At 43.3% G+C, this 24234-nt stretch overlaps 1 protein-coding gene across 2 annotated transcripts; it reads left to right on the top strand.

The window, feature by feature from the left end:
* Positions 1-13: 13 nt before the first annotated feature.
* Positions 14-24234, top strand: LOC137612743 (glial cell line-derived neurotrophic factor). Of its 2 annotated transcripts, none has more exons than XM_068341422.1 (4): positions 14-223; positions 18280-18350; positions 22835-23048; positions 23385-24234. In XM_068341422.1, exons 1-4 carry the CDS (start codon positions 115-117, stop codon positions 23888-23890), a joined length of 900 nt encoding a protein of 299 aa, XP_068197523.1. In that variant the 5' UTR covers positions 14-114; the 3' UTR covers positions 23891-24234. The 2 variants fall into 2 exon arrangements, with proteins under 2 accessions (XP_068197523.1, XP_068197522.1); XM_068341421.1 differs by having other exon boundaries at positions 14-301.

Here is a 24234-nt window from a genome sequence, read left to right as displayed (position 1 = left end):
GCGCTTCTGGCGTTGAGGCAGAACCGCTTTAGATGGATTTTTCATGTTTACTTCATCCTCGGCGGAGAAAGCCTGCTATGCACATTTTCAAGCCGTGAGAGTGAGGTGTAAAACATGACACAGTGCGGCAAATGGAAAGAAAGGAACGGTATCCAGCGTGGAAGATGCCGCTTCTCTGTCCGCTCCGGGGCGCGCTTGGAGCGGAACGTGCACAGGACAGTCGGTAAGGAACCTCTCACAAGTTTGAATCCAGGGACGTGCGAGAATTTAGTTGGATGGAGTCGTGTTGTTTTGAAAGCAGGTATGGGCTGTTGTTTTTTTGTTTGCTGTTACAACATTGGAATGATTGTCTGATGTCTTGTTGTTGCTCAGATCCAAAAGTTCCTTGCACGCACCTGCCAGCTGCTTTCGCCTCCTCTGACTATCACGGCGACCAGGACTCAATCCTGAAACTAATTTAACGTTTATTGAAGCGAAATGCAGTTAGTGAGATGTTTGTTCTTTGCTTTATGGTGTGGAGTTTGGAGGTTCATGGTCAGAAGTGTTTACAAGGTGCCGGAATGCGACTTGAAATGACTGAAAAATACAAATCGGAGTTACTGTGATTTTGTCTGTCTGTTCTAATGAAGCAGTGGCAGTCAGGAAACTGTGTGCAGCTCTGTTAAAGCCAATAATGTAATAACAACAAAGGAATAAATTTGCCATTTTTGAAACGTGATAGGCCAATAAAGTAATAAAAGTCCTGAACCGACGGTGTAATAATTTTTGGCTGATAACTTGGCTGGTAAAATAAAACCCTCAGCCAAAAATTAGTACGTTATCGATTAAATGCTTTTATTACATTTTTGGCCTATTATATGTAAAAAGGGCAAATATATTACCTTATCAGCTGTTATGACATTATTGGCTTCAATAAATTCTTTCGCTCTCGTCCATTCAAGCTTCAAGTGTTATGATGTGCTTCAAGTTGGTCACATTTCTTTTCAGTTTCAGACGATTGTGTCGATTGTTTCAGCTTTATGATTGGAGGTAAGGGACATATTTTCTTGATTGTATTCCTCAGTCTAGGGCTTTCTGTCCCAAGATATGCAATTTGTCAGTATTTCTCCATTTAAAGGTGTAGGTGAAATTATACGATGCATCACAGATCATTCATACTTTCTCCCTGACTCAAGTACTGACTCATGTGCATGCAACAGTGTTACTCATGGGCACAAATGAGGATCTTTTGGATAATAGCAGGCCTGTAATTTTCAAATGTTGCTCTTATGTTTTACTTTTCTTTCTAATCTACTCATCTACTCTTAGCATATTAGAGCTACTGTACTTGCTGAATGTTAATGTGTACTTGTGCATCTGTTGGAAGTGTTGGAATCACAAGATATGTTACACATCCCCAGCAGGCGTCTTCCAATGAATGCCTGTAAAATGTGTAGAAACATGTTGTGAAACAATCTTGTTTTCCTTCACTCGTGTCATTTCAAGTCACTAGTTTGTTCCCAGGGTAAATATAAGAGTATCTCCCCTTCAGGCATCTCACACCCCCCCGCCACAGTTTTCACTTCCTCCAGTCAAAGGTCATGGGGTCAGCGGCCCTGCCGTGGGTCAGGTATGGCGGGCCTGTGTGTGCTTTTACCAGCAGGCTCTTGATGTGTGGTCTGGTTTGTTTTAACTGGCATGTGGTTTTACAAGAGCTAGCGTGCCGTTTGTTGGTGTAATGCGTTTAACTCTTTAGTGTACTTGTGTGTTGTTAGTTAGGATTGCAGAAAGTTATACACTTGTAATTAAAATGACAAAATAACTTATCATTATCGCTACTCTGTTATGTGGAAACATGTTCATGAATATATTTACAGTCATTGTAAATATATTCTGTCACTGCTGGTATTCTTTGCCCGGTGGTCTTCATTGCCATTTACTTTATATGGGTGAGAAATTTTCACTGTGTTGCAGGGTTGAGATTCTTTGGAAGCAGAATTGGAGGACAAGCTGATTGTCTCTGTGTGTGGACACCCGGCTCTGTGACACAGTTTTGCGTGTGATGTGAGGAAACTCAAATGACCCCTCAGTGGACCACATAGTTTAGCATGAATCGGCTTCATGTTCAGTGCCAAGGCTGAGACTCAAATAGATTTTCTATTTTGTTCTGCGTCAGTCTTTCAACAATGCATAGTAGCTCACACTATGTACTGTATATGTTCAACTACAGGAAAGCCAGCCAGTCCTTAGCCAAAAGTATAATTTGCTAAAGTATAATTTGCAGACATCACACTTTCATAACAGATCAAGCTGTCCTCTTTCTATCAATGGTTGATGTCTTCATATGATAAAACATTGTGAGATGAATTGTCAGGACCAGTTTAGACATTGTTATGTGACAGAGTCAAATAAAGTCTTGTAATATAGCCTAAATTACCTGGAAAATGTACTCGCTCAAGAACAAGGACAGCAAAGCAAGGCTTCTAAAAAATCCACAAGGTGGAATGAAGGGATTGCTTAGCTGACTCATAAAAGCATCCTCCATCATTATTATAGACTACTTGTAAAAATTTACTGGTCCAGCAGAAATAAATGTAAGTGCAATATTCAACCAATAAATTATAGCACAATCGTTTCAGAGTATTCTGTCATAAAAAGACAGATGTGTGCAAGGAGTCTTGGCTCTCTGCCGCAGTGAGTAACTTTATTCTGTCGTTGTGTCCCGGACTAAGAGTGAGTGCAGCAAGAGAGATTGATTATGCAACCTGGAGTGCCACAGGGCAACTTCAATCTGGAAGTGCTTAGAATATGCAACTAACCTTAGTGATTCCTTCAGGGCAAATTGAAGGAGGCCTGATCTGACAAAAAGGAATTTAGATTTGTTAGATGTAGTCTTTCAGACAAATGCTTCACATGTTACCTCTGGGTTCTGGGTCCTTGCTGTTGTAGCAATAGGCAATCTGGTGTAAGTACACTGAGGGACTAATTTTTGGCTCTGATTTTGGATTGTTTTGTTGTTGTTGCACTTTGACTTATTCAAGTTCAAACAATTTAAATTATTTAGAACAAAGCAGTGGTTAATGCTTCTGGAGCCGCTGATGAAACATGAAGGAAACTCCTGTCCTTATCACACAATCTCCCTCCTTAAAACAACTTTTTCTCAAAATACAGAACAATGTTAACTAGCCCAGCTCAATGTTTGTGTCTTTGAGGATTTTTTGATACAATAAGCTGTATTCTCCTGAAATTAGCAGGTCAGATTCATCAATCATAGCTTCTGAGGGCTGCTTTGAACTATCAGGCCAGGTCATTAAACCCAGCCTGTCTGGGGCACGCGGGGGTGACACGGAAACACTTTGGAGAGTGCTGGTTCAACTGCAAGACATACTAATAATGACCAGTGTGTATATGTCTGTGTGTGTGTGCGTGTGTGTCTCACAGATGTTAGTCTCAGGCTTAGTGTGGGCTAAATTTGGACAAATAACATGACATGGGAGCAAGAAAAGTTTGCAAAGGAAGAGGGGATTTCATTGGCTGTGTGTATGTGGCTTTGCATGTAAAGGTGTAGTGACAGGGGTCAAGTGTGTGTATACACTTATATACTGTATGTACATGCACACACACACACACACACACACACACACACACACACACACACACACACACACACACACACACACATTCACACACACACACAGAAACACACACACCCACAATTCATTCATTCATTCATTCATTCATTCATTTATTAATGGACGAATTGCAGGTGGGCATGGGAGTGGCACTCTGTTGCAGCTTTATAAAACCACAGTAAAATCGTTGACATTTACACTGAGGAAAGTAAATACATACAGGCAGCAAAAGAAGAGGAGGTTAAGTTCTCCCCTGTATGAGGTACATACGGCACTGCTGATACTAAACCCTTCCCCACACGTGCCTTGCAAGTCCTGTTTTCAATCCCTTTCATTTCTGTCCCTTTGTCAACTTAACTAGTAGGTCAAGTTAAATCCTGACATCTGCAGGTTAACGTGTTTTCCACATCTGTTCTTATGGTTCATTCATGTAATACTTTGGGCCGGGGTGCAGGCTGAAGTTGTAAATGAAGTACAGGGCTGGGAGATCTTTACTGCGACTGTCTCTCAATTAGGCAGTGATTTGGAAGATCTATCTAATGTGTTCACACTTGACACATTCATATAAATGAAAGAAAACACAATCTAATTTTGGGGTGTTTAGCTCTACATTTGCTCTCTCTGTCTTGTCTGTGCTGCAGTCCTCACAAACACCGGAAATTGAAATCCTATCCTCAGATCATCGCTCTGACACGGTTAAAATTTGTTCCCATTTAAGGATAGGCTCACCCAACCACTTTCTGTGTGGCTTCCTCTTAAAACCAACTTAATCAGGCAGGAATTTGGGTTATTAGGGTCATGGACATTTGGACCGGCCTCATCAGGAAACAAAGCGATGAACAGCAAGACAGTGAAGACACAGATGTGTTGCATCACTAGGCTATTTTCATCTGAGAATTCATGGGAGAGCAAGCTCATTGCAGATGAGGATGTCGACTTTAATTTATCTGACTTGGTCACAAGATTCTTTAAAGTCTGGTGCAATATGGGTTTTTTGTGGCTAATTAGTGCTAACTGCACATTCGTAGAAGCAGTGGCACATTGTAGAAGTTAAAGCTGATCTGGAAAATCCTGCGGCAGGTTAACGATGCTGCTTACACTTTCACTGTTTAGTTTAAAATCTGATTCTGGCTGTTGGTTGCGCATCAACGGATAAATGTGTTTTATTGTAACTTTGTCTCATTTCAATTGTCATAACTGTATTCCTGTTTCTAATACTCAGATTGTATTCATTGGTTTAATTTCTATGCAGTGGCATCAGGCTGATACTACTGTCACTCCAGCGTCGTACCCCTTCAATGCACGGTGTTCTATACTTTCAAAACTAAGATTGTTCGACATTTCGAACATTATCTGTTGGATAAGTTAATAAAAAGAAAACATTAACTGATTTAACTATAGCGTATATTAACTGATGTAACTCATGTAACTACAGCGTATATTAGCTGATGTAACTGATGTTATGAGCGTAAGTTACTGGTTAGATCCACTGAATTGCGCTGCTGCTTTCCATTTTCAATTCTGCACAAACACCAAGCATACATCTAAAATGGGAATGGGCTGTAAAAATTGACTAATTGAGAAAAAAAAAATTCTTTTTAGAAAATGCTAAAAGTAGAAAACGGTAGCCTTGTCTGATTGCTGTATGTATCTACCTTTACCAAGAAGAGTTGAAAGTGGATGTTTTTTGCTCTGTTCAACAAACCTTTTTTTTCAGACATTTTGCCAATATCCTGAAAAATAATGACCGTTTGAAATAAAACACCCAGGAATGGACGACTCTTGATGTTCCACCACTATGTATCATTGGATACCTATCATAAACTGCATGTAAAATAGTCAAACATACTGTTGGAGAAGGTTAGATAATGTCCCAATATAGATTATCCACATTCTTTCAAATGGATTTGAAATATCTGCAAAAGGTAAGATTGGTTGTATTTGCATGAAAAATAAATCTGAACTGTCATCACGGTGACTCTAATTTGTGTCGACAACTCAAAAACTAATGATTATATATACACACGCGGGTCACATCTGAGTCACCAATGTCACCGTGGTGACGTACATTGACACAACAAACGATTGTTTTTCTTGAAAATGGAATGCATTTTGTGTCTCTTGGTTATTTCAGGAAAAAAAACCAACAACTTCAGGATGCTGATAGAAATTGCAGGAAGGGTTCTTAAGTGAGAAAAGTATTTTCCGATTGTTAAAGATTTAGTAAATGGTGTTGGCAGAGGTAGGTGCTCTCTGGCACCTTCCTAGTGTTCCTGATTGTTGTTGTTTGGTTACACCCACTTCCACATTTGGTTTCCAGATTTCTGGATATCCTCAGTAAGCATCAATCAGGTTTCTCTGTGAGCATCTCTCCATTTTTGGCTTGCTAGCAGTGATGCTGCAAGATAAGACTACGTGTCTTTCATTAATGGCAGGTGGCTGAGATGATGATAGCAGTCATTGCGATGCCATGCTCCTGTTGGTCTCAGATGAGCTGTTGCCTTTAATAAATGTGCCTCTCCCTGAGTTTGTTGTGACCCACTGATCCTGGTGCTGTTATGACTCGCAGTAACTTCCCCAACACCTTTGCCAACTTTAAGCTTCATGTATGTTGGCATTAGTCCAGATGGGTTTTAAGTCTTACAAATTGTTTTCCCCTCTAACTGTGCTACTTCATCTATCTCACAGAAAATCCATAAATGTAACACCCTACTCCTTATCGCTTAAGTTTGACGACTATGCAGTGGATCACAAATCACTTGGGTTTATCAGCCAGTAAGTTTACCTTTGGCCCTGTAATAAAAACTTATTCTTCTTTTCCTTTCGGCTTTTCCCATCAGGGGTCGCCACAGCAAATCAATTTCCTCCATCTAACCCTGTCTTCTGCATCCTGTTCTTTCACACCAACTACCCTCATGTCCTCTTTCACTACATCCACGAACCTCCTCTTTGGTCTTCCTCTAGGCCTCCTGCCTGGCAGTTCAAAACTCAGCATCCTTCTACCATTCACTATCTCTCCTCCGGACATGTCCAAACCATCTCAGTCTGGCCTCTCTGACTTTATCCCCAAAACCTCTAACATGGGCTGTCCCTCTGATGTACCAATGCTGATCCTATCCGTCCTGGTCACTCCCAGAGAGAACCTCAGCATCTTCATCTCTGCTACCTCCAGCTCTGTCTCCTGTCTTTTCCTCATTGACACTGTGTCTAGACCAAACAACATCACTGGTCTCACCACAGTTTTGTACACCTTTCCCATCATTTTAGCTGAAACTCTTCTATCACATATCACACCTGACACTTTCCTCCACAGTTCCATCCTGCCTCTACATGCTTCTTCACCTCTTTTCCTCACTCTCCATGGCTCTGGACTGTTGACCCTAAGTACTTAAAATCCTCCACCTTCTTGATCTCTTCTCCCTGTAACCTCACTCTTCCACTTGGGTCCTTCTCATTCACACACATGTACTCTGTCTTACTGCGGCTAACCTTCATTCCTCTCCTTTCCAGGACAAACCTCCACCTCTCTAGCTTCTCCTCCGCCTGTTCCCTGCTCTCACTGCAGATCACAATGTCATCTGTAAACATCATAGTCCATGGAGATTCCTGTCTAACTTCATCTGTCAGCCTGTCCATCACCATATCGAACAAGAAAGGGCTCAGAGCTGATCCCTGATGCAGTCCCACCTCCACCTTGAACTCCTCTGTCATACCTACAGCACACCTCACCACTGTCTTACAGTCCTCATACATGTCCTGCACCGCTCTAACATACTTCTCTGCCACTCCAGTCTTCTTCATACACAGTTCCTCTCTGGGCACCCTGTCATAAGCTTTCTCCAGATCTACAAAAACACAATGCAGCTCCCTCTGACCTTCTCTGTACTTCTCTATCAACATTCTCAAAGCAAATAGTGCATCTGTAGTACTCTTTTTTGGCATGAAACCATCCTGCTGCTCACAGATGTTCACTTCTGCTCTTAGTCTAGTTTCCACTACTCTTTCCCATAACTTCATTGTATGGCTCATCAGCTTTATTCCTCTGTAGTTGCTGCAACTCTGCATATCAAATGGGCACCAGCACACTTCTCCTCCATTCCTCAGGCATATTCTCTCTATGTAAGATCCTGTTTAACAACCCAGTCAGAAACTCTACTGCCACCTCTCCTAGACACTTCCATACCTCTACAGGTATATCATCAGGACCGACTGCCTTTCCACTCTTCATCCTCTTCAGTGCCCTCCTCACTTCATCCTGACTAATCTTTGCTACATCCTGGTCCACAACAGTCACCTCTTCTAGTCTTTGTTCTCTCTCATTTTCCACGTTCATCAACTCTTCAAAGTACTCTTTCCATCTTCCCATCACACTACTGGCACCTGTCAACAGACTTCCATCCCTATCCTTAATCACCCTAATGTGCTGCACGTCCTTTCCATCTCTGTTTCTTTGTCTTGCTAACCTGTATAGATCACTCTCTCCCTCCTTACTGTCCAACCTAACATACAAGTCATCATAAGCCCCTTGTTTTGCCTTTGCTACCCCTACCTTCACCTTATGCTGCATCTCCCTGTAGTCTTGTCTACTCTCCTCAGTCCTCTCAGTGTCCCACTTCTTCTTAGCTAACCTCTTTCTCTGTATACACTCCTGTACCTCCTCATTCCACCACCAAGTCTCCTTATCTACTTTCCTTCCAGATGACACACCAAGTACTCTCCTACCTGTCTCCCTGATCACATTAGCTGTAGTTGTCCAGTCATCTGGAAGTACGTCCTGACCACCCAGAGCCTGTCTTAACTCCTTCTTAAAAGTCACACAACACTCTTACTTTTTCAGCTTCCACCATTTTTTCCTCTGCTCTGCCTTTGCCCTCTTCATCTTCCTCACCACCAGAGTCATCCTGCACACACCCATCCTATGCTGTTTGGCTACACTCTCGCCTACCACTACTTTGCAGTCACTGATCTCCTTCAGATTACACCGTCTACACAAGATGTAGTCTACCTGTGTGCTCCTACCGCCACTCTTATAGGTCACTCTATGTTCCTGCCTCTTCTGAAAGAAAGTACTCACTATAGCCTTTTCCATCCTTTTTTGCAAAGTCAACCACCATCTGTCCTTCTGCATTCCTTTCTTGGATACCAAATCTTCCCATCACCTCCTCATCACCCCTGTTTCCTGCACCAACATGTCCATTGATGTCTGCTCCAATAACAACTCTCTTACTTCTAGGTATGCTCTGCATCACTTCATCAAAGTCCAGCCAGAATTTCTCCTCCTCCAGCTCACATTCTTCCTGTGGAGCATACCCACTAACAACATTGAACATCACACTTTCGATTTTTAGCTTCAGACTCATCACTCTATCCGACACTCTTTTCACCTCCAAACTCTTATAACAAACTCCTCCTTCAAGATAACTCCTTCTCCATTTCTCTTCCTATCTACACCATGATAGAACAACTTGAACCCTGCTCCTAAACTTCTAACCTTGCTACCTTCCCACCTGGTCTCCTGGAAACACAGTATTTCAACCTTCCTCCTCTGCATCATGTCAACTGTGTATCTTTTCCTGTCATAGTTGTAAAATTCAACGTCCCTACTCTCAGTCCTATACTCTTGGTGTTCCTCTTCTCTCTCTTCCTATGAACACACTTTCCTCCTCTCCTTGTTGGACCAACAGTAGTCCAATTTCCACCGGCACCCTGTAGGTGAACAGCGCCGATGGCGATCGTTGTTAATTCGGGCCTCGACAGATCCGGTCTGGAAGTCATGTTAGATTCACATATTGATTTGGCAAAAGTTTTACGTTGGATGCCCTTCCTGACACAACCCCTCTGTATTTATCCTGGCTTGGGACCGGCACAAAATCAAACTGTCTTGTGCCCCTTTGTGCACACTGGCTTGTGCCCTCTTGCAGCTACATTACCCGTATAAGCGGTTTATTGCATTTTATTTAGAAATTAGCCTAAAATTTAAGGACGTTCAAGTAGTGCTTAGTAGGTGGCACAATTTTTGCTTAAGCCAGAGATATTTGAAAAGGATTCTCACTGCAAGGGAATGGGTGTCCTCCATTGTTTTTTCTCCATAAAGCCAAAAATATATCTGTAGCTTTGCGAGATCTCACAAAAGTTTTGCGAGATCTCGCAAAGATGGACCTTTATTTTTCTGTCTCTCTGTGTCCCCAAAGGGGCTCTGTAGGATAATGTCCGTTTTTTAAGTATAAAATCCAGAACTGACCAACCAGTTTTTACAAGCAGAGGTTTTTCGATTGAAGAAACTAATGACAAAAGTAAACAGGATGAATGTGGAGAGCGATTAGTTGTTTTCTGAATTTTGTCAGCTTTTTGTAAAACCTGTGTTTGTTAGTTTGATAAATGTTAAAAGGTTAGATGTTTTCTTTGTTCAGGAAACACACAGTACTGTTGAAAATCCTACCTTTGTTTTTGAGATGTGAATCTCTTGGATTTTGTGTCAATTTGATTATAGGGCTTTTATGAATAAACATGATTTTAAAAATAAATAAATTTCTCCCTCTCATCTGTGTGTGTGTGTGTGTGTGTGTGTGTGTGTGTGTGTGTGTGTGTGTGTGTGTGTGTGTGTGTGTGTGTGTGTGTGTGTGTGTGTGTGTGTGTGTGTTGAAACTGTGTAATTAATTTAGTGAAAGAATGGTTGTTTTGCGTGATGTAATAAGTAGTAGCAGACAGAAAAAGCATCTGTGTGCTGGTGTGTGTTTAGTGGTGGTCAGGTTGGGGACACCCCCCTCCCCCGTCTCTGAGCTGAGGCATGGGAGCTGCTATCTGTTTCTCATTTTACCCTGCTTTGTGGTTTTCCAGCAGTGACAGGCCTTACTGTGGAAACTGGCACTAACGAGCAATTACATCCTGCCTGGCTGCCAGGGATTACGAGATTACAGACTGACCAGCATCTGTCTGCACTGTTTTTCTGCACTCTCATCTGCCTGTTTCTTCTTCTCCTTATGCCTGCTTCCTTTCTTTTATTCAGTAGTTCAATATTTTTTAATTTTGATTTCTCCTGATTAGTAATTCTTTTTTGTGGTTTGATTTTTTTTAAGTGTCTCCTCTCTGCTGCTTCTTCTCTCAGTTTCCTCTCCTTTGGCTTGATGACTGCCCCACACAGTCAAGAAAAGCTGCCATTAACTGCTGAAGGGTGAAATTGTTTAATCTTAAAAGAGTCAGAGAGTGCACTTAACTGTAGAAAATTAATCATCAGGCCTTAAAATGAGCTTGAAGGAGATTAAAAACCAGAATGTCATGGTTTCCAAAGGAATCGGGCGTAATCCAGAAAAAGAACAGACTAGGCAACTCAAATTTGTGGTTGTACAAAAGTGGTCAACGAGTAACTGTAACGATTGGTATACGAGACTCTCTGCTCAAACGACTATTGAATTACACTGCGACAGGGCCAACTGAAACGGCGGCCCTTAAATGCACAGACCAGTGTGCTAAATTAGGTGAAAGTAATTAACAACACTGGGAATACTGGGAATTACAGATTGGCTGAACACTGAAGGAGGCAATCAGGGAAACAAGACCAGGTGCAATGATTCTAGAAGACAGCAGTGACAGAAAACCAGAAACATAAATACATAAAATGAAAACCAATAAAAGACGAAATCAAGACAGACACAGATTATCACAGGGAGTTTGGTCAATGGAATAAAGTGGACGGCTTTTGAGAATCTGTCCACAATGGTCAATATGGTGTTGTGATGACTGGAGGGAGGCAGACCAGTAACGAAATCATGGAAATGTGGGACCAAGGGCGATGAGGTGTATATAGTGGTTGGAGCAAACCAGAGGGGTGTTGATGAGAATCTTTAGCTTGGGCACAGACTGAGCAGGCAGATACAAAATCCCGGACGTCTTTCTTGAGGTCAGGTCACCGAAATCTTCTAACCATGAATTTAAAAGTACGATGAACCCCTGGATGACATGACAATTGTGACGTACACTGCCCGGCCCAAAAAAAAGTCACACACTCTAACATTTCGTGGGACTGCCTGTAGCTTTGATTGCGGTGCGCATTTGCTGCGGCATTGTTTCGACAACCTCGTACAATGTCACAGCATTTATTACTGTCCAGAATTGCATTAATTTTTGGCCGAGTTATTGTATTGACAATAGGAGTCAAACCAAGGTCTTCCCCAGCACATCCCATAGACTTTGAATGGGGTTAAGCTCAGGACTGTGGGGGCCAATTGATGTGTCAAAAGGATTCCTCACGCTCCTTGGACCACTCTTTCACAATTAGAGTCCGATAAATTTTGGCATTGTTGTCCTGGAATATGATCGTGCCATCCGGGGAAAAAAATCCATTTATGGGATTGCCTGGTCATTTAGTACATTCAGATACCCAGCTGACTTAATTTTTTTGCTGAATAATATTGCTGAGCTTAGACTTGACCAACTGAAGCAACCCCTGATCATAACACTGCAATTTGCTTATTGAAACCCAAACAGTGACTTTTTTTTTTTGGCCGGGCAGTGTATGACCCCTCTAAAACCTTTTTACACATGGTGATTGGCACAAAAAAAAAATTACAGGACAGTTGCAAGGAGCCCCCCCATCCCCTTGGGTAGGTTTCACCTGATCCTCATTGTCCATAGTCACGGCACCGGCAAAGTGCGTTCTGAGAGAGAACTGCCCCTACCCCCATATCAAAGGCATCGAACTCGACAATGAACTGGACCTCTAGGTCCAGGTGGATGAGAATGGGGGCGGTGGTGAATCGTCCTTTCAGGGCAGAAACGCCTCTTCCACCTTTTCTGTCTAGCAGAACTGGGTCTTGGGGGACGTGAGGGCAGTGAGAGGAGCAGCCACCGAGCTGTAATTCCTTATAAAACGTCTGTAGAAGTTAGCAAAGCCTAAGAAACGTTGGAGAGACTTACGATCTGTGGGTGGAGGCCACTCTGAAACTACATTAACCTTGGCTGGATCGATACTAATGCATCCAGTTGCAATATTGAACCCCAGGATGGTATTGGCTGAGAGATGAAACTCGGCCTTAACGAACAGGCTATTCTCCTAAAGTCTTCAACACCCGTCTCACGTGTTCAATGTGTTCCTCTGTGGAATTATAAAAGATCACAATGTCGTCCAGATAGATGAACACAAAACGGTTTAACGTGTCCTGAAGCAGGTATCCCCAGTGCCCTGTGGGCGTGTTGAAGGCGGTCTTGCACTCAACCCCTTCCCTTATAAGCACCATATGGTAAGCGTTGCGCAGGTCCAGTTTTGTGAAAATGGTGGCTCCCTGGAGAAGCTCTTAAGCCATGGACATGAGAGGGAGGGGTACCAGTTCTTGATGGTGATGCCGTTCAGCTCACAGTAGTCAGTGCAGGGTCTGAGGGAACTGTCGTTCTTGCCCACAAAGAAGAATCCAGTCCCAGCTTGTGACGACAAGGGTCTGGTGATCCCAGCAGCCAGCGACTCCTCCAGTTACTTTTCCATGTCCAGGTGCTCTGGACAGGATAGAGAAAATAGGCGAACTCTAGGGGGCAGTGTCCCGGGTTTCAGAACAATACAGCAGTCATGGGGTCTGTGAGGAGGTAAACAGGTCGCATGGTCTTTAGTAAGAATGGTCTTACTAAAGATCTGGAGATCTGGAGTGAGTAATGATCTAGAGTTGTTTCAATACTGCCAGCAGCTGTTGTTGTTGCTGCTCCAGAACAACATTCTGTTGCTACATCGTAGCCTGAAGCTGTGGGTCTCTCGCTGGTTTCATCTTGGTCACAGAGTGTTGTCACGGTTTCCAAAGGAAGAAAGTGCAAGAGACAAAGTGTCACAAAATCTTTAATCAGTCTGTTTTCACAACCAAGAAAGTACAGAGGTTACAGCAGCAGACGGATGTCCAAACTTGTAGTCAATTCACAGGGGTCAAAAACAGATGATCAGAAACAGGATGGTACAAGGGAATCAGGCAAAACCATAATCCAACAGACAGGCCAAAGGTCATACACAGGGCATCAAAGACAAAAATTGTGGTCAAACAGGCAAGGGTCAAACGAATACTGAATTACAGGGCCGAACTGAAACGGCGGCCCTTAAATACACAGACCAGGGTGCTAAATTAGGTTCAGGTGAAAGTAATAAACAAAACACATTGCATGGGAGTAAATACTGGGAAATACTAAACACAAATTGGCTGAACACTAAACGAGGCAATCAGGGAAAAAGACCAAGTGCAATGAATCCAGAGGACAACAGTGACAGAAAACCAGAAATATACATAAAATGAAAACCAGTAAATAAAAGACAAAAGCAAGACAAAATATCACAAGGAGGAGGAGATGAGTATTGAGAATTTGAAGGAAAGCATCATCTGCGACATGTTACTCTTTCAAAAATGTATTTGTCCTAAAACCACAAATTCCAAAACAAACTATTTGATTAGATGAGGGTTTAAATGCGTCAAATAAAAAAATCAGAATGTAGATATTAAATGGTTGTCTACACTCAAAGCCTTAAGTAACATCAGGGAAAAAATATTCCTCACACTGTTCTGCATATACAAAGCTTTGGGGCTTTTAAATACAACTTGTATCACCATGCTATGTTATGTAGGACCTCCACAGATTCCTCAGTATCTGGTAGTGATCAGACCGCTCTCCTGGTGCCTTTCTGTCCCGCATCTCCTCTTACACTACAGGTGTCTTTTATTGAGCCAGGAGTGATTTACTGTACTCTTGTTTTTCTCTTCACTCCTGCAATCAGGCACCACTATAGTGACAGGTTAAAGCTGGAGGTCAGAACATTTCATGTGTATGCACACACAGCAGAGAACAGAGTGTGTCTCTAATAAGAGGTCATTATCAGAGAAGTTTGGCTTTAAGCACTCAGAGCTTTCCTTTTTTACAAGGTGAGAGGTTGATAGAGGTTCTGTGGGGAAAGCTCAGCTCTGAGGGTGTAATAGTATACAATAAGCACCACGATCACTAATCAGAAACACATTTAGTATACAATAAGCACAAAGATCACTAATCAGAAACACATTTATTTAGGTCACCTGAAACTTTTCTTAAAAGAGTTTTGCCTCTGTTGAAAGTAGCACTATTAATAAAAGTCATGAAACACAACTTAGAACGTCATATACATCTAATTATTGTATTATTGTCGATATAGACCTCACAAAGAGGAGAATTGTTCCAGTGACACTAGGAACAAAAGGTTTGGATATTCTAAGTCACATATGTCAAAGTCAAGGCCCGTGGGTGAGATCTGGCCCGTGGCAAATTATTTATGGCTTGCCAGATGATTTTTAATTACTATTACAACCGGCCACAGGCCACATCGGCCCACTGGTGTTTTGAACGCACCAAAACTACATTCCCCACAATGTAACAATAGCGGAAGTCACCGCAATGCAGCAAGCGGGCTTTGGGTTTCATTGTTTTTCAGCAGGTTGGCATGGTGGTGCAGTGGGTAGCGCTGTCGCCGCAAAGCAAGGTAGCTCTGGGTTTGGGTCCCGCTCTGTGCGGGACTGCAATTTCATGTATGCATTTATCTTGATATTAAGGACAATATTTTGTTTTTGAAGGACATTTGCTTTTTTGCTGTTTGCCTGTTGAAAAGATTTCCCCTTGAACTTACTGACAGAACCATAACAAAATATCGCTTTATTCATTCATTCATTAATCCTCCTACCCGCTTCATCCGATTGCGCGGGTCACTGGGAGCTGGGAGCCTATCCCAGCTGGCATAGGGCGTGAGGCGCGACTCCAGTGCTACACATTAACATAAAACCACTCACACACATACTCACTCACTCCTACGGGCAATTTGGAATGGCCAATTAACCTGATGTGCATGTTTTTGGATGTAAACACACGCAGACATAGGGAGAAAATGCAAACTGCACAGAGTGAGACGTGAACCCGGACCTGCCTTGTTGTGCGGTGACAGCGCCACCCTCTGCGCAACCGTGTCGCCTTTGCTTTATTTATTTAATCATTAAATAACATACACTGTGTTAGTTCTTGGTTCAATATGCTATGTTCATTTCAATGTGTTTTAAAAAACATTGAACCAGTCTGGCCCTCGGCTTGTAGCAAATTTGTTTTTTTGGCCCGCCGTGTACTTGACTTTGACACCCCTGGCCTAAGCCATTTGTGGAAATGCTATAAATGTTGTAAAAGCTTAATTCTATGCCTTCGAGGCTAATTATTGGCAGACTGTACCATTTAATGAAACTTTGGATTTTATGTCTACAAAATCTCTAACGCAACATTTGGTGGGCATGAAACATGTCCAATCAACTTTACCACATGGAAAATAGAAAATTTAATTTACTAGATATTCTAAAATAGTTTTACATTTTTCAGTATGTTGTACATAATGATGATTTTAAATTGTAATTCAAAATTAAGAAATAAAAAATTGGAAATAGCACTTCACAGCAGTAGCGTATTTTATGGGTTGTATTTGCTTCAGGAGAGCTTACTTACTTAAATAACTGAATAACAATTTTAAGACAGAGGTCCAACAATGTAAATGGAAGGTGACAAGAATTCCACTCTCACTGTGGCAAACATGTAGCCTGATGGACAAACCAAAGGCTTTAATCAGCCAAACATGGAAGAGACACATGCTCAGTCTTCTAAACACACTTCATAACATGCACATGCAGTGTCTGCAGTTGAACACACACACACACACACACACACACACACACACACACACACACACACACACACACACACACACACACACACACACACACACACATATGCACATTCCGTCAGGCTTGTCTTACTCTGGAGCACTTCAAGGCCCACTGTTTGACTCCTCTCTCTATCCCTGGACTCCCCCACCCATTTCATCCAACAAAGCTGCAGGCGTCAGGTTGTAAACAGCTCCAGAGCAGCGAGTTGAAATGAAGCAGCAGTCGGTCCCACATAGGCTCCCAGTACATAGATCTAAAAGGGCCTGAACACTCCCAGCTGTGGTGTTAGGGACTCAGAATGGAACCTCTCCTGACGATCTGCAGCCGTCTGTCCAGAGACAAGAGGAGGTCGAGGGCAGAGGAGTCAGCGCATTTTGGTTTTAGGTTGCAGTGGTGACATGTTCTCTGTCCTCGAGTGGCTGATTTATGCTCAGTTTGTCTTTCATCTGTCCTCAGACTCCAACTTTGCCTAAACTGAATAGCTACAGCTGTAACATGGAGGATTGCATTAATGCATCAACAGGTCTTATCATCACCTACAATCTTCTATCTTTTGTCAGCCTTTCCATAGCAACTAGTGTTTTTTTTCTCTTTCATTTTTTTCACTTTTACATAAACATGGTGATCATATCTGTGAGATGTGTAAATTCAAGAATAGTTCATGGTTGAATGCATAACTATCGGTGTACTCTGTTGTGTAGCACAGTACCCAGATTATATAAAGCAACTTAGAGATGACATGTCATGGTTTCATAGAGGCTGTAGGTTGCAATGGGTGGGAGGGTGTTTCAAAAATGTTCATGTCTTATAAAGCAGAAATACTACAGCAAACTACAGCACAAAAACAGGAAACATTGCAGACAAACAAAAATTTTAAAGGAACCCCAAGGAAAGTTGGGTTTATAGTGCTACCTTTTTAGACGGCACAGATTTGGATTCTTGGAGGCATTTCCGGAGGCTGCTCCAAATTAACAGTGAGAACGTAATTGTAGTTTCCAACTTTGACTTTTAAATAGTGTGAAAACCCTGGTCTGGAGATGCAAACCCTCTCAGTGAGGAGTCTTCATTACTCAAATCAAATGCAATCAGCAGCAGTTTTTATAGTCATTAAGCCATTAAGACAAAATGCCCACAGTTGTTCTGGACTCCAGTGAAAACACTGCTGTTGTTTTTTTGTTCTTCTTATGAATCCATTTGTGTCTTAGACTTTGACAGCATTTTATTGGGATGACAGACTAAACACAACCAATGGATTGATTAATGTGTACCGCTACTATACGAATATACGGTTTTGTATCGCCAGTGTATGAATCCCAGTGACTTACATAATCCTTTGATAATTCCCCTGGCAATGCTTTTTAAACTTCATACAATAACTGCTGGTGTTCCTACCATGGAGTACTTGATGCTCTGATCTGACTTCAACCATCACAATCCTCACAATGTACTATATATATAAACATCTGCACTCATGACATTTCTTATCACCTTACCTTCATCTCTGTGGGGTTTTTTGTCTGGGACCTCCGTGAATTGTGCCGGCTGTGCCTCGTTTTTACCTGCTTGTACGTCAGTCACAGTGATAACCCTGAAGAATGTCTTTGACAAGGGTATCACAGATGCTGCCTTTTGTTGCCAGACAGGGCTGTTCTTATTAATGTATAAGCCGACAAGCCAACACTGGCCACAGTAGCTGGCAGCAAAAAAACACTGATCTTTTACACAAACTCCAAAACCACAGTATCCTTATGAATTGAGGGTTTGACTTATGTGACATGTCAGCTTGCTCAGGGGACCACAGCAGTGTTTTATTTACGTATTTATTTTAAGTATCTAGACAATTGTGAGAGTATTCACATCATATGACCCACATGTTGTTCCTTTACTTTATGTTATCCTTTTCAAGGGTGGTTCTGGAAGGAAGAAAGATGAAGTAATCTTTTTCCTACATTCCCCTCTTTCTCTTCTCACTTTCTCTTCAGGTGAGACCAGGTGGATGGTGCAGAGGAGGGATAAACAGAAGATTATTTCAGAGATGTCAGCAAAAGCCAAGGTTTGTCTGGAACAGGGTACCAAAAGGACACACTAAAAATATGCCATTCGCTTTCTTCTGCTTTACAATCAGAATTCATTTTCCCACTTTTTTTTAAACTGTTGAAGTGTTTCCCAGTGGACAAAGATTGAGTCCCGACGTAAAAATACAGCAGAAATATGTCATATGTCTTGTGAAATAGATCACATGAATTAGAAGTAAGATCAAGATTAAGACAAAGCGCTACTGCTGCTGGTTGGATGGCAAGGATTTGTGTGTTTTAAGTCTCTAATATCATGCCATTTTCCCTGTGCCTTCATATTAGTGAAAGCTATTCAATTTCTTACTAAGTAAATGGTCTTCATTTGGGCAAAATACCAGACAGATATCAATTAATTTCTCAATTACACAGGTCATGGTAGATTTCTGTGTTTAATAAGGTCAAATAAAGAGTTGGATTGTTAGACAGGTAAGTTTAATCATACTGACAATGTGTTGTTGTAATAGTGATCCTGAACTGAAGAAGCCTCCTGATAAGAGGCCAAATATATTTAGGCATTTCTACAAGTCCAGTTGACTTTATTTAACGCATCAATCTACTTACCAAACAGACAATTCCTCTGTTGAAAGAAGAGAGCTCACAGTGTGCCGTTCTATAATGCTCATCTTTACAGTTAAAAACAAAATAAATGAATAATGCATATGAAATTATTATTAGACAGATCAGACGAGGAGAAGGCAACAGGCTGAGTCAAGAGAGCAGACGGGATACAAACTAGGTCAAGATCAGGCAGGATGCGTACGCTGGAGAGTCAGGGTCAGACACTGAACAATCTGGCAGAGGGCTGAGCTGGCATATGAAAAGTAGAGTGGGGAGTGGCTGCAGGTGTTTGTAGAGAAGGCAGGTGAAGGGAATGAGGTAATTGCTGATGAGACAGGATCTGGAATGACACGATAAGTTATTGATATGAAAGCAAAACAGAAACTATTAGACAGGAGGTGTGTCAGAACCCCCATCTTGCCCCTAAGGACGGCCCTTAACGTCTCTCCAGGCTGGTCGGGGTGGTCCCGACGAAAGTCCCTGATCAGAGCCAGATCCAGGATGCTCCGAGCCGGGACCCAAGAACGTTCCTCCGGACTGTACCCCTCCCAGTCCACTAGGTACTGGACGCCCCTGCCACGAAGCCGAGACCAGAGGAGGCAATGGACCGTGTAGGCTGGGGCACCATCTATGAGCCAGGGGGGTGGTGGGGGTCTGGACGGGACAATGGCAGACGAACGGCCACTGGGTGATGATCTTGGAGATGGGGAATGGCCCCACGAACCGAGGAGCCAGCTTCTGTGATTCAACACGGTGGACATAGTGGAGCAGGCATGCGTCTCCTTTTGGCGGATCGCCTGCACCAATCCGATGAACCTGGTCAGTATGAGAGACAAAAGTTAAAATGGTTAAAGAACAGAGCCCACCTGGCTTGTCACGAGTGAAGAGGACCTTATGGGAGGTGAGGGACGTAAGCAGGGCTGCTACCAAACTGTAGTTTCTAATCAACCTCCAATAAAAGTTCACAAACCCTAGGAACCGTTGTAGCTCCTTTCGTGAAGCAAGAGTGGGCCAGGCATTAACCGCTGAGGTCTTGACTGGGTCCCTGGAAATCCTCCCGACACCGATGATGATCCCCAGGAAGGAGACCTCCGAGACATGTAACCTGCACTTCTCTGCCTTTACAAAAAGCTGATTATCAAAGTCAAAGTCATCTTTGTTGTCAAGTGTACTATAGTTGCACGACATACAGCACAGATGAAATTGCAGTCCTCTCAGACCCATGGTAAACAGGCAGTACAACAGGCACTACAACACAGGCAGTACAACACAGGCAGTACAACACAGGCAGCACAACATAGGCAGTACAACAGGGAGGACAACAGGCAGGACAACACAGGCAGTACAACAGTTAATGCAAAACCTGCCATACATAAATCACGTGATCCTATCGGGACTTGGAAAAAATTAGAATGTCATCCAGGTACACAAATATACAGACATTAAGGAAATCTTGCTGCACATCATCAATGAGGCATTGAAACACAGCAGGGCCATTAGTAAGACCAAAAGGCATAATCAGATATTCGTAATGTCTGCTTGAAGTATTGAAGGCCATCCTCCACTCATCCCCTTCTCTGATGCGAACAGGATGGTAAAGCGATCCTTAAGTCCAGTTTTGTGAAAATGGTTGCCTCCTGCATTACCTGAAAGAAGGATGAGATGAGTGGAAGTGGATACCGGTTCTTGACGGTTATCTCATTGAGACCCTTGTAGTCAATGCATGCTCGTAAAATCTTATCCTTCTTCTCAACAAAGAAGAATCTGCACCAGCAGGGAAGGAAGAGGGACAAATGAGGCCTGCAGCCAACGAGTCCTGGATGTACCTGTCCATGGCCTTCATCTCCATGGCCGATAGAGAATACAGTCTGCCCCTAGGAGGGTTGTACCGGGGAAAAGATCGATCGCGCAGTCATAAGGTCAGTGAGGAGGAAGCAACGTGGTCCGTGCCTTATTAAATACCTCCCTCAGATCAGCGTACTCCTCAGGAACTCCAGTTCAATCTGATACCTCCGCTGACCAACCAGGGTTATGAGTCGATGGACAGTTTTCAGACAGGCGGAGTGACAATGTGCACTCCATTGCAGGATTGTTTCAGAAGCCCAGTCTATGTGTGGGTTGTGTTTTCTTAACCAAGGATAACCCAAAATCACTGGCTGCTGGGGAGCGTGAATGAGACAAAAGGTGAGTGTTTCTCGGTGATTAACTGACAGGCTCATCAGGCTCACCAGTGCCCTATCCTTGCCTGGTGAGGCTGCCCTTTTCACCGGATAAGAAGACACAAAATGGCCAGGCTGTCCGCAGTACAGGCAAAGGTTCACACGCAGACGACGCTGTCTCTCGTCTGGGGATAAGCAAGAACGACTTGCAAGGAGAGTCTAGAGACGTCCTCCTCTGACGGCGGAGAAGGTGGCGAAGAAGCAGATGCGGAGGAGAACATCCGGACTGCTTTCGGGATGGCGAGTTCTCTCCCTCCTGCGTTCCCGGAGACGGACATCAATGCGAGTGGCCAGAGCCACGAGGGAGTCCAGATCCGCAGGAGGGTCTCAAGTGGCCAATCGTCTTTTATTCAGTCTGCCAACCCATTACAAAAGGCGTCGAACAGGGAAGCAGGGTTCCAGTCACTTTTCACTGCCAAATTGTGGAAATCTATGGAGTAGTCCACCACAGACCTTCCCCCTTGGGATAAATTCAACAGACCCCTGACTGTCTCCCTCCCAGGAGTCACATGATCAAACATTTCGCAACCCGGCGGCGAAGGACTGGACGGACGCACAGACAGGCGACTGCCACTCCCTCTCGGCAGTCCTCCAGTCTTGGGCTCTCCCTGTGAGCAGGGAGTCGATGTACGCCACGTAGGCTCGCTTGTTTGGAAAAGCTGAGGGTTGCTGCTCGAAGATAAGGGAGCATTGGACGAGGAAGGGACGGTAGGTACCTGGGGACCCAGAACAGTGTTCCGGTGGTGGAATCCTAGCCTCGGAATCAGTTGCTGACTGAGCAGGAGATCCGGGGACAGCAGTGGAAACAGGACGCCCCGGGAATGCCGCCAAAAGCGCAGTAAGCTGTTCCTGGACAATGTTCATGCTGCACTCTTGGCAGGAGGTGATGGTCATAGTGCTGGGTCAAACTGGGTTATATGGTGGGTTCTGCTGAGCAGGATCACTGTCGGCTGGGTTCATTTTGGCCAGATTGTTCCGTGAAGGGTTGAACACGACTGGCAGGGGGAACCCAAAAGCACGACAGAGTAGCAGGCAGGTCAAGTCTCAAAAAGGGTTTAATTGTACAGGCAGGGTTCAGGTTCCAAGTAATCAGTCCAACAGGCAGAGGTATCCAATAAACTACAGGTGAAGCGACAGACTCCAGAATCAGGCAGGGTCAGGCACGGAGCAATCAACAAACCAGGCAGACAGATCAGACAAGGAGAAGGTAACAGGCTGGGTCAAGAGAGCAGATGGGATTCAAACACAGTCAAGATCAGGCAGGATACGTAGGCTGAAGAGTCAGGACGGACACCAAACAATCTGGCAGTGAGCAGAGGCTGAGCGCAGGTGTTTGTAGAGAAGGCAGGTGAAGGGAATGAGGTGATTGCTGATGAGACAGGATCTGGAATGACACGATAAGTTATTGATATGAAAACAAAACATTAGACAGGAGGTATGATAGTCTGTCTCTGTGTGACCTTGCAGTGAACTACCAACTTGTTAAGGGTGTAGCCCAATGTCATTTGGGATAGGCTGCGGCGTAGCCCATGACCTGGATTTGAATAAGCTGCTGAAAACAAAACCATTACAATCGTTTCATCTTCCAGAAGATGAATGAATTCTCTTGTTCATGTATTATCCTAACATTTTGTGTGGAAGTATATCAACGCATGAATCTGATCTGTGATCTGTGTTCTTTTTAGGTGCTAGTGTGGGTGCTCCTCTCCCTGCTGACTCTGGTAGAAGGAGCCCATATGAAAATTAAGGCTGCTGGTGAAGGATCAGACTTGGGCCGCACTGTGGACCTGCTGGGAGGACAGGAGGAACGAGAACTTCCTATGACGCTGCCAGAGATAGTGCAGGACGAGGAACAAGAAGACAACAGTAACCCTTACTCCACTTGGCATGATCTATATGGTACTGATATTCTCATGGAAGGGTTATCTCAAGTGTGTCTGCTTCAGTAGACAGTATGGCACTCGAATGGAGATATGAGCCTGATAATATGCCACGTCTATTGGTTAATACACACTTTGCATCATGCATTTATACTATATACACACACTATACTTTATATAACACACTATAGTATGTAGTGTGCTATATAGTATAGTGTGTGTATATAGTATACACGCATGATACAAAGTGAATTGAAATCATACATGTGGTTAGGAAATGTGTACTTTATTGGTCCTAATCATAGATTTCTCTAACTTTTTTTTATCGACCATTCCTCTTTTGTCTTCAATATAGACCCTTTTGTAATAGATGAGGTGGATGACCATCACAGTAGTCCCTGGGGAGGGCGCACTCCACGTTCCTCTGACCACTCAGAAATTCAACCCAAGGGATCAGTGAAGAAAAAGAAAAGGAAGAAGAAAGAAAAGGATGAAGAAGGAGAGACAGGAAAAAGTGATAAAAAGGGTAAAGGTAAAAGCAGGATGCTGAAGCAAAGCAGCAGGGACTGCCGCATGGAGAAGAGAGAGATGAAGGTTCGTGACCTGGGCCTGGGCTTTGACTCAGATGAGATTGTCCTTTTTAAGTTTTGTGTGGGCTCGTGTCAGTCTTCAAGAACAAACTATGATCTGGCACTGAAGGCGCTGCTGGAGAATGGCTCACTGCCCCGGCGCACAACCCGCAAAGTCATCAGCCACCCCTGTTGCAGGCCTGACAGGTATGAACCAGTTTCTTTCATGGATGCCCAGACCACATGGAGGACCATCCAGTCATTATCAGCTGCCAGCTGCCAGTGCAGATGAAGTCATCAGACCTTGAAAGAGTGAACTGTTCTGAATAACTGGTAACTCATGCAGAACACTGCAGGCCAGTTGCTACACAAAAAAGAAACATTATTTGAACATTATCGATTTAGTACAGGATAGACTTAAGAATGACTCTCAACAAATATACCCAATTAAGACTCATGCAAGGTTTTTATCCTGATTCATACAAAAGAAAAAGACTGACAAAACATCAACTATTTCTTTCACTGAAACACACACACACACACATGCACACACATACACACACACATGCACATACATACATTTTCTCAATACAAAAAGCAGTATTGCATTGTATATTTTCCCTGTTCAGGTGAACA

The sequence above is a fragment of the Antennarius striatus genome, chromosome 18, assembly GCF_040054535.1.
Source record: "Antennarius striatus isolate MH-2024 chromosome 18, ASM4005453v1, whole genome shotgun sequence".
Taxonomy (NCBI): domain Eukaryota; kingdom Metazoa; phylum Chordata; class Actinopteri; order Lophiiformes; family Antennariidae; genus Antennarius; species Antennarius striatus.
The sequence above is the reverse complement of the archived record's forward strand: the minus strand, read 5'-3'. Positions and strand labels throughout refer to the sequence as shown.